The sequence below is a fragment of the Ctenocephalides felis genome, unplaced genomic scaffold (assembly GCF_003426905.1).
Source record: "Ctenocephalides felis isolate EL2017-DRISC unplaced genomic scaffold, ASM342690v1 CF-g0.4_SCAFFOLD_03571, whole genome shotgun sequence".
Taxonomy (NCBI): Eukaryota; Metazoa; Arthropoda; class Insecta; order Siphonaptera; family Pulicidae; genus Ctenocephalides; species Ctenocephalides felis.
Window position 1 is genome coordinate 60,291,459 of NW_020539725.1, and position 17,291 is coordinate 60,308,749.

The window sequence follows — 17,291 nt, forward strand, 5'->3', positions numbered from 1 at the left end:
AAATATAAACGAGAAGATATTTCCGTCTGCGGAATTTATAAATTATTGTTTAAACCACAATTTTGTTTGTAATAAATTTATGAATGCTGGGTAAAAACTTTTTGCTTTATTTAACTATATATATATATATATATATATATATATATATATATATTATAAAGGTTCCCAAACTCTGTAATTGAGAAAATGATAGAATTCCAGCTGATCACATAAAGAGCATTGAAAATTCGTTTAGATAAAACAATTTAGCAAAGACACATCCAAAAATTATTCTAATTTTCAAAAAAAAAAACACTTCAAAAATTAAGATAAAGTGTTAAATAAAAATATTAATAAACATAAAAAAAAATATTATTTAAAATGCAATATTTAAACATGTTGGATAAAATAAACAATGTTGTTATATTTAAATATTTATACGACACATAAGTTTTAAATAAATATTTTTTATAAATTATTTTAGTTTAAAAAATTTGCAAAAAAAAAATTATAATAGAATTTTGAGCAAAAAAATGGGTTCTACTATTAAACAATATTATGCAGCTTTTGTAGGTAAGATAAAATATATTATTAATTATTTATAAATATTTTTTCGTGAAAGATTTTATTTAGACCAAATTAACTTAAATTTATTAATTTTTAAAATAATTTTTAGAAGTGTCTACAGTATTAATTAACTTTTAAACCTGATAGTTTTTTTCTTTTAGTAATTTTCAAAATGAAAAAAAACCTTGTCTTTCAGTTATATATTATTTTTTAGTTAATATTCTTGTTAGAATTCATTTTTTAGTTCAGAGTCCATACCTCTTATCCATTTGAAAATTAATAAATATAATTATTAAAATATATTGTTTATTATTTACCATTTTTTAATTAATATTTTTGTTAGAAAAAGAATCAATTTTTCAAACCAAACTTATATATTTCTTTTTATTTCCAATTTGATTTGTTTTCCGGCTCAGAGTCCATATCTCTGATCCATATTTTGAAATAAATAATTGTATCGAGCGATTTGACAAAAAATCAGTTTGCTCGTCAGTAGAGTCCTATTTTCATAAATTTCTTCAAATGGTTCTGGTTGAGAATTAGAGTCCATATCTCTGATCCATATTTTAAAACAAATGTCAGATATTACACCTAGTTTACAAAATAGATTGAAAATTCAGTTCGCCCGTTAGTAGAGTCCAATTTCCCCAAAAGTCCATTAAACAACTTGTGTTTAGATTCCCTATCTCTGATCCATCTTTCACCAGTATATCTATTTCAATCGATTTGATAAAAAAAATAGTTTGCTTGTCAGTAGAGTCCTATTTCTCGAAAAATCGTTCAAATAATTTGAGTCTAGAGTCCATGTTTCTGCTCCTTTTTTAACTAGTATATTGCTTTCGATCAATTTGTTAAAAAAACAGTTTGCTCGTCAGTAGAGTCCTATTTGAGCAAATTTATCTAACAAATTATTGTTGACCATGAGAGTCCGTGTCTCTGATCCACATAAAAAATAAATGTCACGTGTTCTACCTGTTTCACTGAATTTATAAAAAATCATGTTACTCGTCAGTAGAGTTCTATTTCTCCTAAAATCGTTCAAATAATTAGTATTTAGAGTCCATGCCTCCGATCCATTTAATACTAATATATATATATATATATATATATATATATATATATATATATATTTCAATCAATTTGATAAAAAATCCTTTTGCTCGTCAGTAGAGTCCTATTTCTCGCAAAGACCTTTATACGATTTGTGTTTAAGGTCCATGTCTCCGATCCATCTTTAAGTTTGGAATGATTCGTGTAAATATTTCTCAGAGTCCATATCTCAAAAATATAGATATCCATATTTTGAAAGATGCTTTGGTCGTCAGTAGAGTCCCTTTTAAAAAATCTCTCAATCAGTATTAGTCATATTTCAAATAAGTATTAAATTTTGCATTATTTTTACTTGAACTTTCATTTATCTCAATTTTAGTAAGTTAGTGTAAAATCCCATTTTCGCTATACACATAAAACCTAACCTCCAAAAGGCACTAACATTAAATAACGATTTTATTAGAAGTGCAACTCTTTGATAAAACATAGTTTGTTTCTATCAGCTAATACGAATATAAGTCCGTAACATAACGTTATCGTTATTTCTATTTTATCCCAAAAAAGACCCTTCATTTACTAATATCGATTTAACTAAAACCGCATCGATTTTTTGCATTTTTTATATCGTAATTCGTTTACGGCACAAAATCGCCCGTGTGGAAGTTGCTTTATAACCTAAAGCCGGTGACACATGTGACTGTTTTCATATTAAGTTGTTTTCGTGCGCTCTAAGTAAAGTGTGTGATGTTGCGGCGGCTTTAGGTTAAAGCGTGTTTCACACGGGGTAGATAAATGAATAAATAAATATATTAAGTTTGAGAAATATTAAAATAAGGTTAAAATTTATGTTGCAAATAGTAAATAAAATGCAGTTTTTTTTTAATATTTATGCAAATAAAATAAATAAATAATTCTATCATAAAAGAAAACTGGTTTCTTTCAAATTTCTGGATATTCTTCTAGCCAACATCGCCACAATCTGCTACGGCACCACAATAGGCTGGTCAAGTCCAGCCCTGTCAGCCCTTTCGACATCGAACCCTTCACCAGGCAAAGACATCATTTTTCAATTAACAGACGAAGAGGCCTCCTGGATAGGCGGCCTGATTTGCATAGGAGCCCTTTTTGGAGGCCCTTTGTACGCCTGGTTGGCAGGAGTCAGGGGCAGAAAATTTGCTGGATATATGATCGTCGTACCATACATAGTACGTAAAAATAGGATATATGAAATATTATAGACCTATGGATTGTTTGTTTTAATTTTAGATCAGTTGGCTTTGCATCCTGTTTGCAGAATCTGTTCTATGGATGTTTGCAGGACGTGCCTTTTCAGGAATAGCCGGAGGCGGTGTTATAGTTCTAATTCCGATGTACGTTTCGGAAATCGCTGATGACAAGTAAGTCTTTATCCACAAAATCTTTAAGAAATTTTCCTCACAAGACTGGGTTGTCAATCTATCTTTTTCTTCTATAAGACTTTAGTTTTCAGTCTATCTTCCTTTTAGTATTCGGGGTGCCCTAGGATCTCTACTAGTCCTCTGTATCAATTCAGGAATTCTGGTAGGGTATCTCCTGGGTGCTTGTGTGAGTTACTTCTGGTTGAATCTGATTTTGACAACTCTTCCCTTCTTGTTCCTGGTTTTGTTCTTTACTGTGCCGGAGTCTCCGATCTGGTTGGCCAGATCTGGACGCCTGGACGATGCCAGCAGGGCTTTGTGCTGGTTGAAGGGATTGCAACCGAGTAAAAGGTAGGATAGAAATTCAATATTATCCAGACCAGGGCGTAGACGCCCAGAGGTATTTATATTATATTTTTTTACGTTTCGGGGATGGGTTGTCCCCTTCTTCAGGAGCATCTACTACTCTTTTAATACTTATTTTTATATTTCAGTGAAGATGAGCAAACTATTAGTTGTGAATTGGATAAACTCAAACCGAAAGATGATGCCCAGGAAGAAGGTGCTTCGTTTATGGAATTATGTAAGTATCCTTCTCTGGACAAAAGGACTCTACTGACAAGCAACACAATTTGCGATTTGAGAAAAAATTATATATTGCATTGGCAGCTGTATCAATATATTCTTCCGGAAAATCGTTCTCAACGTCGATGATAAAACTAGTGGTGTTATGGCATCGTGCCTTAAGGCAAATTGCTGGAACTTCCCGTACCGTAATGAAATATTCGAGAAATTTTAAACGTTTTCAAATATATCATTATAAATACTGTAACTTTCATTATTTTTAAATAAATAAATTTATCTCCAGAACATGAACAAACGTCATTACATTTCGAATCAAATTTCAAAAAAAAATAGTTGCCAAATTTACACAAAGTTGAAAAAGTGCTCCCGCATAGTCACAGTCTAAACGCATTTGCAAATAATTCTGTGCGACATTTTCACTTAGACTGTGCTTAGCTTGGCGGCATTTTCACATTTTTCTCACAAAATTGGAGAATTGCTCCAGTACATAAACAGTCTAAACGCACTTGGGTAAACATTTGTACCGGAGTGGCGCTTAGACTGTGCTCAGCCTGGGTATGTATTTTTATTCTAATAAATGTCAACAGAAATTACGAGAAAAAGAAGTCTACTGACGAGCAATTACAAATTAATAATATCATAAAAAATTTACTACTTTTTTAGAATAAAACTGTACTAGATTGCTCGACAGTAGATTCCTATTTTTATTAAAATTCTTCAAATGAGAATCCATGTCTTTGATCCACTTTCTAAATTGTATGTCGAGTCGTTGTGTCTATTTTTATCAATATGATAAAAAGTTGGTTTTGTTTATTAGTAGAATCCTATTTTTCTTAATGGCTTGTTCCATAATTGAGAGAAAAAGGACTCTACTGACGAGCAATTGCCAATTAGTAACATCATGAAAATTTTACTACTTTTTTAGAATAAAACTGTACTAGATTGCTCGACAGTAGAGTCCTATTAGCGTAAATTTCTTCCATGAGAGTCCATGTCTCTGATCCATATTTTAAAATAAATGTCACGTCTTATACTTATTTTACCAAATTGATAAAAATTCAGTTTGCTCGTCAGTAGAGTCCTATTTCTCGTAAAACCCTTAAAAAAATTTGAAAAAGTGTTTAGAGTCCATGCCTCAGATCCATCTTTCGCTTTTATCTATTTAATAGATTTGATAAAAGTTCAGTTTTCTCGTCAGTAGAGTCCATGTCTCTGATCCATATTTTAAAATAAATGTCAGGTGCCACACTTATTTTACCAAATTAATAAAAAATTAGTTTGCTCGTCAGTAGAGTCCTATTTTTGTAAAATTTTTCAAATAGTTCTCCGTCGACGATGAGAGTCCATGTCTCTGATCCACATTTTAAAATAAATATCAAGTATAATAAATATTTTACAAAAATGATAAAAATTCAGTTTGCTCGTCAGTAGAGTCCTATTTCTCGTAAAACCCTTAAAAAAATTTGAACAAGTGTTTAGAGTCCATGTCTCAGATCCATCTTTCGCTTTTATCTATTTAATAGATTTGATAAAAGTTCAGTTTTCTCGTCAGTAGAGTCCATGTCTCTGATCCATATTTTAAAAAAATATCAGGTGCCATATATATTTTACCAAATTAATAAAAATTTAGTTTGCTCGTCAGTAAAGTCCTATTTTTGTAAATTTCTTCAAATAGTTCTCGTCCACGATGAGAGTCCATGTCTCTGATCCATGTTTTAACACAAATTATATGTAAATGTCAAATGTATTGCATATTGATAAAAATTCAATTTTTTCGTCAGTAGAGTTCTATTTCTCGTGAAGATCTTCAAACAATTTGTGGTTAGAGTCCATGTCTCCGATCCATCTTTCACTAGTACATTTATTAACTTCCTGTAGGGTAGTTATAGTAATGGGCCAAAAATCGAAAATAATTTTTTTTGCATTTCCTGACGTTTTGAAGGTTTCTGAACATTTTCGTATACCTCAAAAAGATATTTAAAAAATTATCCAGGCTAAGCACAGTCTAAGCGCTACTCTGGTACAAATGTTTACCCAAGTGCGTTTTAGACTGTTTATGTACTGGAGCACTTTTCGAATTTGAATTTTGTGAAAACTATTGAAAAATTTGAAAATGCCGCCAAGGTAAGCACAGTATAAGTCAAAATGTCGCACAGAATTATTAACTTCCCGTAGGGTAAGTTATTGTAATGGGCCGAAAATCGGAATTGAAAATTTTTGCATTTCTCGACGTTTTGAAGGTTTCTGAACATTTTGGCATACTTCAGAAAAAATGGATGTGTGTGTGTGTGTGTATGTATGTATGGATACAAATTTTCGCCCACGTTTTCGGGCGTACGGATCAACCGATTTGAATGGTTCAAAAAACATTCGATTCCTATTGATAGGGAAAAGAGCTGATTAGATTTTGGCAAAGGCAGGTCCAGCCGTTTCGGAGATACGGAGCAATGAGTGCAGAAAATAGAAATCGAATTTTTGAGAGAACGGAGTATCCGATTTGAATGATGTAAAAAACATTCAATTAATAATGATTGGGAGAAGTGTTTATTAGTTTTTGGCAAAGGCAGGCCCAGCCATTTTGAACATACGGAGCTAAATATGTAAAAAACAGCAATTTTTGAGAGAACTAAGCGTCAGATTTAAATGATTCAAAGAACTTTCTGCTTGTCTTAACAAAATAATAGATTTTGGAAAAAAAAATTTGTTAATTTTTTTTTTTTTTTTTTTTTTTTAGTTTTTTAGTTTTTTAGTTTTGTGTATATCGAAAATATTTCAGATTTTCTTTTTTAATCTGACTATAGTTCTAATATACTTTACAAATAATTTCAACTCTGCAATTCAGTTTATATAATTCTTATAAATATTAGACAATGTTACAGTATTTATAATAATCTATTTGAAAACATTCAGTATTCGAACATTTTCTTACGGTACGGGAAGTTCCAGCAATTTGCCTTAAGGCACGATGCCATAATTGCCTCAAGACAGAATTCCACTTACAGCTAGTTTGCAAATGCGTTTAGACTGTGACTATTCGGGAGCAGTTTTTCAATTTTGTGTAAATTAGGCAACTATTTTTTTTTTTAAATTGAATTTAAAATGAAATGATTGTTAATGTTTCATTTGATTTGCTCAGATATAACAAGATAATGCAAAAATAATGAAAGTTACACTATTTGTAATAATATATTTGAAAATGTTTAAAATTTCTCGAATATTTCATTACGGTACGGGAAGTTCCAGCAATTTGCCTTAAGGCACGATGCCATACACACCGCTAGTCTGAATCACATTCGATAAAAATTCATTATCAAGGCAACGCTATATCATTATGAATCTCTACTGGATCATTCGTTCATCAACTTTTCTCCAATCCATCATCATATCATCTCCTACTTCTAGTGTCTTCCAAATGTTGCCGCCGCGGTCTCTTCATCGGCATCAGCCTGATGTTTTTCCAGCAGGCTTGCGGCCTATTCGCAGTCTTAACCTATGCCTCATCTATCATGCAACAGGCTGGTGTATCAGGTTGGACACCTGATCAGGCTGCTGTGATTTTGGGAGCCATCCAGGTCGTCGGGGGACTGGTGTCTTCTGTTTTCGTGGAACGCGCTGGACGAAAGGTAATGATAATGGAAATAAAAATAGAAATTCTTGATATGAGACAAATTTCATTGGCCTCTAATTTTTATTTCCTATGTATCTTTTGGTTGGTCGTGGCGAAGGTCGTTAACGCGTTGACTTTGTATGGACAGGGTCGCGCCTTCGATTTCCCGCTCTGACAATCTGACATAGAAAATATAGATTAAAATATGTTTCCAATTGAAAATAAGCCCATCTCGGGCACTGCGGTGTGAAATGGCAATGGGAAATCTCTCACACTATTCTTTTCTGACAACCATTATTATTTATTATTATGTATCTTTTATTATCCTATTTTCAGATTCTTCTTGCGATGTCCAGCGCCTTCCTAGGACTCTGTCTTGCTGCTTTAGGTACCCATGCAGGTTTAAGAGAGAACGGTTATGACGTCACGGGTTGGTCCTGGGTTCCTGTGACGTCACTGTGTGGTGCTGTTCTTTTTGGGGCCTTGGGAACCGGTCCTTTGCCTTTCGTGGTTGCCAGCGAGATATTCGATAACAGGGTAATAATTGAAAAAATAAATGCAACTCTTTTTTTTAAAAAAACAAATACGTTTCGTTATTGTTACGTAATTGTGTCATATGCAATTAATTATGGAACATAAATGTTTCGTTATTGTTACGTAATGTTTCATATGTTATTTTGTGACTTTGTCACATTTTCATTATGTTTTATGAAACATAAACGTAAACCAATAATGTTTCGTTATTGTCACGTAAATGTTTCATACGTTTCATATTTTGTGTCTTTGCAAATGATTTGCAAATTTGTGTTTGTTAGAAAAAAAACACGTAAAGTTATTATCAAATTGTTTCATAAACAGTTAATTATGTTTCGTTATTGTTACACTTATGTTTCATAAGTTAGTTTCTGCCTTTGCAAGCGATAAAATTTGCAATTTGGGCCTATTAAAAACACCAAGCAACGTTATTATTACGTAATTGTTCTATAAGCAATTAAATATAACAAATAAATGTAAAGCAATAATGTTTCGTTATTGTCACGTAAATGTTTCATACGTTTCATATTTTATGGCTTTACGGGCGATAGAATTTGCAAATTTTGTCTGTTAAAAAGAACCAAGTAACGTTATTATTTCGTAATTGTTCTATAAGCAACTAATTATGAAAAATATGTGTAAACCAATAATGTTTCGTTATTGTTACGCAAATGTTTCATAAGTTAGTTTGTGTCTTTGCAAGCGATAAAATTTGCAATTTGGGCCAATTAAAAAAAAAACAAGTAACGTTATTATTACATAATTGTTCCATAAGCAATTGTTTATGAAAAATAAATGTAAACCAATAATGTTTCGTTAATGTAACATTCATGTTTCATGAGTTAATTTGTATCTTTGCAAGCGATAGAATTTGTAAATTTTGTCTGTTAAAAAGAACCAAGTAACGTTATTATTACATAATCGTTATATAAGCAATTAATTATGGAACACGAATGTAATGCAGTAATGTTTCGTAATGCAGATGAAAGATTTGCAATTTTTGTCTTATAAAAAAAACAAGTAACGTTATTATTACGTAATTATTTCAAACTAATAAATTATAAAACATAAACGTAAAGCAGCAATGTTTCGTTAAAGTTACATAAATGTTTCATAAGTTAGTTTTGTGTCTTTGCCGGAGATAGAATTTAAAATAAATAAATAAGAGTCTGTTAAAAAGGACCAAATAACGTTATTATTACGTAATTGTTCTATAAGCAATTAAATATGAAAAATAAACGTAAAGCAATAAAGTTTCGTTATTGTTACGTACATGTTTCATGAGTTAGTTTGTATATTTGCAGGCGAAAGGAAAGGCTATGACGATTTGCAATTTGAGTTTGTGGATTTTTGCATTCATCGTTTTGAAGGTAACAAAAGAAAAGAATATATATATATATATATATATATATATATATATATATATACTAGCTAACCCGGTAACGAGTTGCTGTGGCTCAGTAATTTTAATACATCGAATCAATTTTTTACAATATGGTTGGTAGGAACTTTTTGAAAAGATTTTAGAATGTAGAATTTGATTTCTAATGAATCTGAACAATTAAATTTAAATTTATCAACTTATGGGGTGATTCTGCTTCATAACATAACATTGTCATGGCAATGCTACAGTTTTCACTGCCAAGAGATAAGCATAAGATAGCGTTGCCAAATTAGATGCTAAACCGCCATCTATTATGAATTTATAGAACTAAGCAATTAAAGTAATATAATAGATATTTATTCATTTAATAATAAATATTGAGATCAATAATTTAGATAAAAACAATTCCATTTTTTAACTTCTAAGAACCAAATTACGAAGAGTTACGAAATTTTATCAGAATCTGTTCAGTAATTTTAAAGTCTTCCGAATTTTGGATGTTTTTTCTATTTTTCTCAATTTTTCCTCTTTTTTTCAGTTTTACAGTTCTATGGTTTCACTGATGACAATGCCCGGAACATTCATGCTCTTTGCAGCCTTTATGGCCCTATCAACGATTTTCGCAGTTTTTTGCGTTCCCGAAACCAAGGGCCAACCCCTGGACGTGATTTTGGCCAAACTTGGGGCCAAAGCCCAGAATTCTGTGGTACTTCAAGAAAAACCGGGCGTAGAATTGGACGTGAAAAATGTATGAGGGGATAAGTCAATTTGCTCGTTAGTAGAGTCCTTATGATAAAAATTATAAGAAAAGATTTTTTTTTGGAACAAGTAACATTATGCAACATACCTTGCTATGTAACAAAAACGTAACTAAAACGTAATACTAAATGACATAAAAATTATCTATTAACATAAATAGATCTTTATGTAAAAAAATGATAATGTTAGGTGTAATTAGTTGTTATTAATTTACATAAAGTTTATGATATATAACGTGTACTATTATGAAACAATAATGTAACAGGGATGTAACAAACACGAAACAAAGCTGTTAAGTTAATTTTTATATTATTAAATATAATTAATAGTCACTCAATATCATGAATTTTATATATTTTATATATTTTCCTAACAAAATAATTGAATGATTTTATAAACTGAAATATGATAAATTTAGTTCTGTAACATATAAGACACAAAGTGTCTTCGATTAACATAAAAATTATATAACGTGAAAAGACGTTAGGATTTTAAAAAAATGTTATTGTCATCAATTATTATTAATTAATGTAAAATTTCTAATACAATGTGTACTGTTATGAAACAATAATGTAACAGTGACGTAACAAACACAAAACAAAGACTTTAAGTTCATTTTTACATTGTTAAATATAATAAATTGCCATTAGATTTATATTTTGAAGCAATTATATTTTATATATTTAGATAAAAATCATTTTATAAATTATGTATATGATTAATTTAGTTCTGTTACGTAACAAGAACGTAACATTGTAGTAACATTTAAGGCACAAAAGTGTCTTAGATTAACATAAAAGTTATTTAACGTGAAAAGCCGTTAGGTTTTAAAAAACATGTTATTGTTATTAATTTATATAAAATTTCTAATACAATGTGTACTGTTATGAAACAAGAATGTAACAGCGACGCAACAAACGCGAAACAAAGCCATTAAGTTAATTGTTACATTGTTATATTTATATTATTTTGACGCAATTATATTTTCTATGTTTGGATAATAATATTTTTTGTAAATTAAGTTTATGATGAACTTAGTTCTGTTACGTAACAAAAAGGTAACATTGTAGTAACATATAAAATACAAAGTGTCATAGTTGTTATTATTTTGATAACTTTATATAGATTTAGTGTTATTTAAAAGTTATTTGTATATATATTAATAAAAAAATTCAAAGGTAAAAATTGAGATATTTTACAAAAGTTAAAATACTATCTTATCCGTACAAATATTTTGTTAAATAATTATTTTTAAAAATTGCAAAAAATGCAAAATAATTATATTATTCATAACCAAAACAAGCGATAAAAACATTCCCGATAGGAAAAATAAAAAACAACAAATTATATTTTATTTTTGCAAACGTTTATAATAAATTTGCAATTTTGCAGTTTTTATCGATTGTTCACGACCTTGGATATATTTCCATATGCATTCATTTATATATTATATATATATATATATATATATATATATAATATTTAGCAAATTTGTATAAATTTAAAGGTTGTACCAAATTATTTAATATAATGAGTCTCTACAGCAAGTCGTTAAACTTTAAAATTGAAAGCATCAAACTCAAAAAGTGGTATATGGAACTCTATTGATTCTTAAGCTTTTCTAGTTCAATATTTAAATTCAGTCCTTCGAGACCTTTTAAATGATACCCCACACGACATAAGTGTGTCAAAACGTTTCGACCCTTTATTTGACCCATCGCACCGTATATAAAAATCATTGTAACTTTTAAACGGCTTGTTCAATTTAAATGCTCTGTTCAAGAAATTTGTGTAAAATTAGGTAACCAACAACTTTATTAAAATAAAATAGAAAATTGATGTCACATCTTTAAAAAAAATGTGTTGTACGGCACTCTTTTAATTTTTCAAGTCTGTAAATCTGATATTTGAATTGGGGTCGTCGAGATCTTTTAAATGATACCCCACACGATATATGTGACGTCAAAACGTTTCGACCCTTTATTTAACCCATCACACCATATATAGAAATCATGGTAACTTTTAAACGGCTTGTTCAATTTAAATGCTCTATTCGACAATTTTTTTTAAAATGAAGTAATCCACAACTTTATTACAACAAAATAGAAAATTGATGTCACATATTAAAAAAAATGTATAGGGTCACATATTTAAAAAAATTAATAGGGTTGTACGGAAGACTATTAATTTCTCAAGTCCGTCAATTTGATATTGGAATTGGGGTCGTCGAGTCCTTTCAAATGATACCCCACACGATATATGTGACGTCACAAATTCTTGACCCTAATTTGACCCACCGTACTGTATATAGTTCAGAGACTCATTTATCGTGCATTTATTTATTAGAGGTCTTGTAACTTCTAAAGGGCTTGTCTAATTTAAATGCAGGTTTTGGCAAATTTGTGCAAAATTAAATAATCTACGATATTGTCTAACATCATTGGGCCCTAGAGCAACTTGGTGTACTTTAAAATCGTGACTGAATATTGATAATGAATACATATAACTTTCTATAAAAAAATTTCTTAGGGTTATAATAGCGGCCCTGACGTTTTTGACAGTTGAATGTATATTTATTAAAGTATTTAAGTATTTAATATTGTATCGAATTCGTCTCTGTAAAGCCACTTGGACATTAATCAAAGTGCGCAAAACCCCACAGTTTTAGCCACAACATAATAAATAATGAATCCAGAGTTGTAATTTCGGAAAAGAATATTTAAAACTTTCAAATTTGTATTTTTACAAAATATTTAACCACCTTTATATTAAAATCAGCTCTATAAATTTTCTGTGCATAATATTTATTTATTGTTTTACTAAATTTGCCTCTATAAGACCCTATCATACTTTTATAATAAATTTAAAATTAGTCAAATAGTTGTGGGTCAATGTTCTACAATTTTATTCACAACTTGGAAAATAAAAGTCCTAGGATTCAAAATCCGGTCCTGGGCATTTAAACCTTTAACTTACAAATATTTCCCAATAAAATGTATATATATGGTTTTTTGAAATTGGCCATTGTAAAACCCTATCATTTTTTTATAATAAATTTAGAATTAGTCAAATAAATGTGGGTCAATATTCCACAATTTTGGTCACAATTTGGAAAATAAATGTCCTAGGGTTCTAAATCCGGCCCTGAACATTAATAACGCTCAAACCTTTAATTTACAAACATTTCCCACTAAAAGTTTTCATATAACTTCTCCAAATTTGCCATTTTAAAACCCTATCATTTTTTGTATAATAATTTTAAAATTAGTCACATAGTTCTGAGTCAATGTTCTACAATTTTGGTCAAAACTTGGAAAATAAATGTCTTAGGGTTCTAAATCCTATCCTGGACATTCATAACACTTCAACCTTTTATTTACAAACACTTTCCATAAAAATTATATATAAATTCTTCAAATTAGCATCTGTAAAACCCTACCAAATGTTCTATAATAAATTTGAAATTAGTCAAATATTTCTGGGTCCATGTTTCACAATTTTGGTCACAACTTGGAAAATAAATGTCATAGGATTCTTAATCCGGTCCTGGACATTCATAACACTTCAACCTTCAATTTAAAAACATTTTTCCATAAAATTTATATATATAAATTCTCAAAATTTGCCTCAGATAAACCTTTATAACAAAAGTAAATTTAGTCAAAACGTGCCGGGTCATGTTTAAGAATTTTAATCATAACTTGGAAATTATTGAAATTAGGATTCTAACTCCAGCCCTGGACATTTATTACACTGCAACCTTTAACTTACAAACATTTCCCAATAAAATTTATATTTAATTTTTTGAAATTGGCCCTTGTAAAGCCCTATCAAATCTTTTATATTAAATTTTAAAAATTAGTCAAATAAATGTGGGTCAATTTCCAGAAAAATGTATATATATATATATATATATATATATATATATATATATAAATTTTCAGAATTTGCCTCAGTAAAACCTTGGCACCAAATGTGAATTTAGTCAAAACGTGATGGGTCATGTTCAACAATTTTGGTCATAACTTGGAAAATAAAAATTCTAGGATTCTAAATTCGGCCCTGGACATTCATAATACTTAAACCTTTAATGTACAAGCATTTTCCTATAAAATTTATATATAAATTCTCAAAATTCGCTTTAGTGAAATCTTGATAACAAATGTAAATTTAGTCAAAACGTACCGGGTCATGTTCCACAATTTTGGTCATAACTTGGAAAATAAATGGCCTAAGGTTTTAAGTCCGGTTCTGGACATTCATATCAGTCAAACCTTTGATTTACAAACATTTCCCAATAAAATTTATATATAATTTCTTCAAATTCGCCATAGTAACACCTTATTTTTTTATAATAAATTCAAAATTAGTCAAATAGTTCTGGGTTAGTGTTTTACAATTTTGGTCACAACTTGATAATTATCGAAATTACGATTCTAACTCCAGCCCTGGACATTTATTACACTTAAATCAATAATTTAAAAACATTTTCCCTAAATTTTTTTTATATAACTTCTCCAAATTCGCCATTGTAAAACCCTATCTTTTTTATAATAAATTCAAAATTAGGCAAATAGTTGTGGGTCAATATTCCACAATTATGATCATAACTTGGAAAATAAAAGTCCTAGGATTCTAAATCCGGTCCTGCACATTCATAACACTTGAACCTCTAATTTACAAACATTTGCTAATAAAATTTATATATAATTTCCTAAAATGCGCCATAGTAAAACCCTATCAATTGTTTTTATAATAAATTTAAAATGAGATAAAACGCGTTGGGGTCAATGTTCTACAATTTTGATCACAACTTGGAAAATAAAAGACCTAACGTTCCAATTTCGGCTCTGGACAATTATAATACTCAAAACATCATTTTACAAGCGTAAAAATTATACATAATTATATCAAAATCCTGAAAACTCCGCCAAGTAATTCTTTATATCAACTTCAAAAATTGCCAAAGTCCACCGGGTCCATCTTGCACAATTTCACTCACAACTTAAAAAATAAAAAACCCAGCATCACAATTCCTGCCCTGGATATCCACAACACACAAACCAATAGATAACATACAATTTCACAACAAAACATTTATTATTTAACCAAATTCGGCCCTGTAAAAATCCCTCCAACAAAAAATCAAATTCAAACAACGCGCCTTCTTCCGCCGCAGTCTAACAAACGACACACGCGTGTGCGGACGTACATCTTTTCTAATCTAAACGTCAATAAAACAAAACGTCAAAATTTAAACAAAATCAAAAGTCAAAATTATTAATGATCTCTTAAGTACAAATTAATAACACAAACAAAAACACCAATTAAATTGAAATGTCTTTTACAACGAACGCCCAAGCTTACTCCAAAGAACAGGATGAAGTAATTATCAACAATAATAATAATAATAAATCACAAAATTTATTTTTTATGTATCTATTATATTTCTAGAAATTGTTGCAACCGTTTGTATATATACAACAAGTTCCTGGTAAACAAATTCGTGCAAAATTAGCCCTTGCCTTTAATTACTGGATGAAGATTCCGAATGACAAACTGTCAGCCGTCGGCGATATTGTGCAAATGCTACATAATTCTAGTCTTTTGTAAGTAATAATTGATAATTTGGATTTAAATTTGTTGTTTGTAGGTATATACATACTTATTTGTATGTATATAGGTATATTTATACGTGTAAACGCTAATATGTTGCACCAAGAGAGGTGACATAACCTCACTTTAGGATAATAGAAATATAGTAAATAATATACTTTTATGTAATATATATATATATATATATAATATATATACACATAAATAATGCAATTTTTGAATATATCTGTATATATATACATAATTATTAATTTGTTAAACTAAACATGTCGACATAACCTCAATTTTGCACCAATTGTTAAATTTGTTAAATTTTTCTGAACAAAGTTTTGTTAATGCTCAAAAAAGTTGTAATTATATATATTGTTATGTTTAGATTATATATATCACAAAATTTATAATCTATTATACAATTATTAATAATTATGCTATATATATATATATTGGGGTGTTCTATCGATCGATTACAAGCTTGATTAAATATAACTTCATTGGTTTTTGTGTAAGCTCTTATAATAATTATAGTATATATATATATATATATATATATATATATATACAATTTGTAGTATATATATATATTTATATCCAAGGATTACTCCGTTACCAAAAAGAAGTGACCTAATGTCGAAATTATTAGCTAAATTTGTTTATTCCTATACAAAACCTGTTGTTAATACTTAGAAAAGTTTAAATTTAATATATTAATATGGTAGAAATTGATAGAGTTCAAAATAATTGTTTTATTATGCAATAATTAATAATTATGATGTACCTCGAAAGGTATCTTATTGATCATCTGTGTCATAATTAAAAACATTTTTATTTGTTCTTTTGTAAGCTTAATAATTATCATAGTATATATATATATATATATAATTATATTATTTATTCTCCTGTGTCTCGTGTCCCTTTGTCCACTAACAATGTTTTTTATCAGAATCGATGACATTCAGGATAATTCTATACTTCGCAGAGGAATCCCAGTTGCCCATTCGATTTACGGGGTTGCAAGTACAATAAATGCAGCCAATTATGTGCTATTTCTTGCACTCGAGAAAGTTATTAATTTGGGACATCCAGAAGTGAGTAGATTAATTAGATTTATGAGAAAAAACTAACAAATAAAAAATAAAATAACTAATATGTACATAAGTATATAAAATCTGTTTCCCACAAAATGATTTGCATGTCTATAAAAACAGTTTGCAACAGATGTTGCACAGAAATGTTTTATGTTTACATCACTTTTGCTATTTTTAGCTTCAAAGTTTACATTTGTGTAAGTCAGAGTTAAAGAATGAAAATAAACCGATGGACAAATATTATATTTCAAATAATGCTCTCAGAATTGAGCAACAAAATAAATAAACTGGGTTTAAGTGGCATTAAGCCTTAATGCAACCTGCATGACTAAAAAATTCATTGATCCATTGAAATTTAGATATTTTTAAAACTTTGCCTTTTTTGGCATATCTTAGAAAAAATGTATGTGTTTATGTAAGTATGTATGGATACTATTTTTCGTCCACGTTTTCGGGCGCACGGATCAACCGATTTGAATGATTCATTTACCTTTTGATTCCTATTGATAGGGAGATGTACTGATTAGTTTTTGGCAAAGGCAGGTCCAGCCGTTACGGAGATACGGAGCAAAGAGTGCAGAAAATAGAAATCGAGTTTTTGAGAGTACGGAGCATCCGATTTGAATGATTCAAAATACATTTTATTTGTATTGACGAAATGCAGGATTGATTAAATTTTTGCAAAGTCATGTCCAGCGGTTTCGGTGAAAAATGTTCAAAAAAATCCC

At 29.4% G+C, this 17,291-nt stretch overlaps 2 protein-coding genes across 2 annotated transcripts; both read left to right on the forward strand.

Annotated features, from left to right (window-relative positions):
* The first annotated feature begins 512 nt into the window (after nucleotides 1-512).
* On the forward strand, nucleotides 513-9,857 carry LOC113386405 (solute carrier family 2, facilitated glucose transporter member 8-like). The gene is made up of 9 exons (XM_026624186.1): nucleotides 513-552; nucleotides 2,560-2,801; nucleotides 2,863-2,993; nucleotides 3,102-3,344; nucleotides 3,488-3,576; nucleotides 6,981-7,201; nucleotides 7,522-7,722; nucleotides 9,024-9,089; nucleotides 9,642-9,857. The coding sequence occupies exons 1-9, from the start codon at nucleotides 513-515 to the stop codon at nucleotides 9,855-9,857; spliced, it is 1,449 nt and encodes a 482-aa protein (XP_026479971.1).
* A 5,197-nt stretch (nucleotides 9,858-15,054) lies between these two features.
* LOC113384627 (geranylgeranyl pyrophosphate synthase-like) lies at nucleotides 15,055-16,563 on the forward strand (the record flags this gene model as incomplete). Its single annotated transcript, XM_026622373.1, is given in 3 exon segments — nucleotides 15,055-15,247; nucleotides 15,317-15,471; nucleotides 16,419-16,563. Coding segments are annotated over 3 exon segments (348 nt in total), but the record flags the coding sequence as incomplete, so codon positions are not given.
* Nucleotides 16,564-17,291: the final 728 nt, after the last annotated feature.

Bases quoted from the DNA above. Each gene is read 5' to 3' on its own strand.
- LOC113386405 (XM_026624186.1), top strand. From the start codon at position 513: ATGGGTTCTACTATTAAACAATATTATGCAGCTTTTGTAG. The intron at 3,577-6,980 runs GTAAGTATCCTT...TCCTACTTCTAG, and splicing joins TGCTTCGTTTATGGAATTAT to TGTCTTCCAAATGTTGCCGC. The intron at 7,723-9,023 runs GTAATAATTGAA...GTATATTTGCAG, and splicing joins GCGAGATATTCGATAACAGG to GCGAAAGGAAAGGCTATGAC.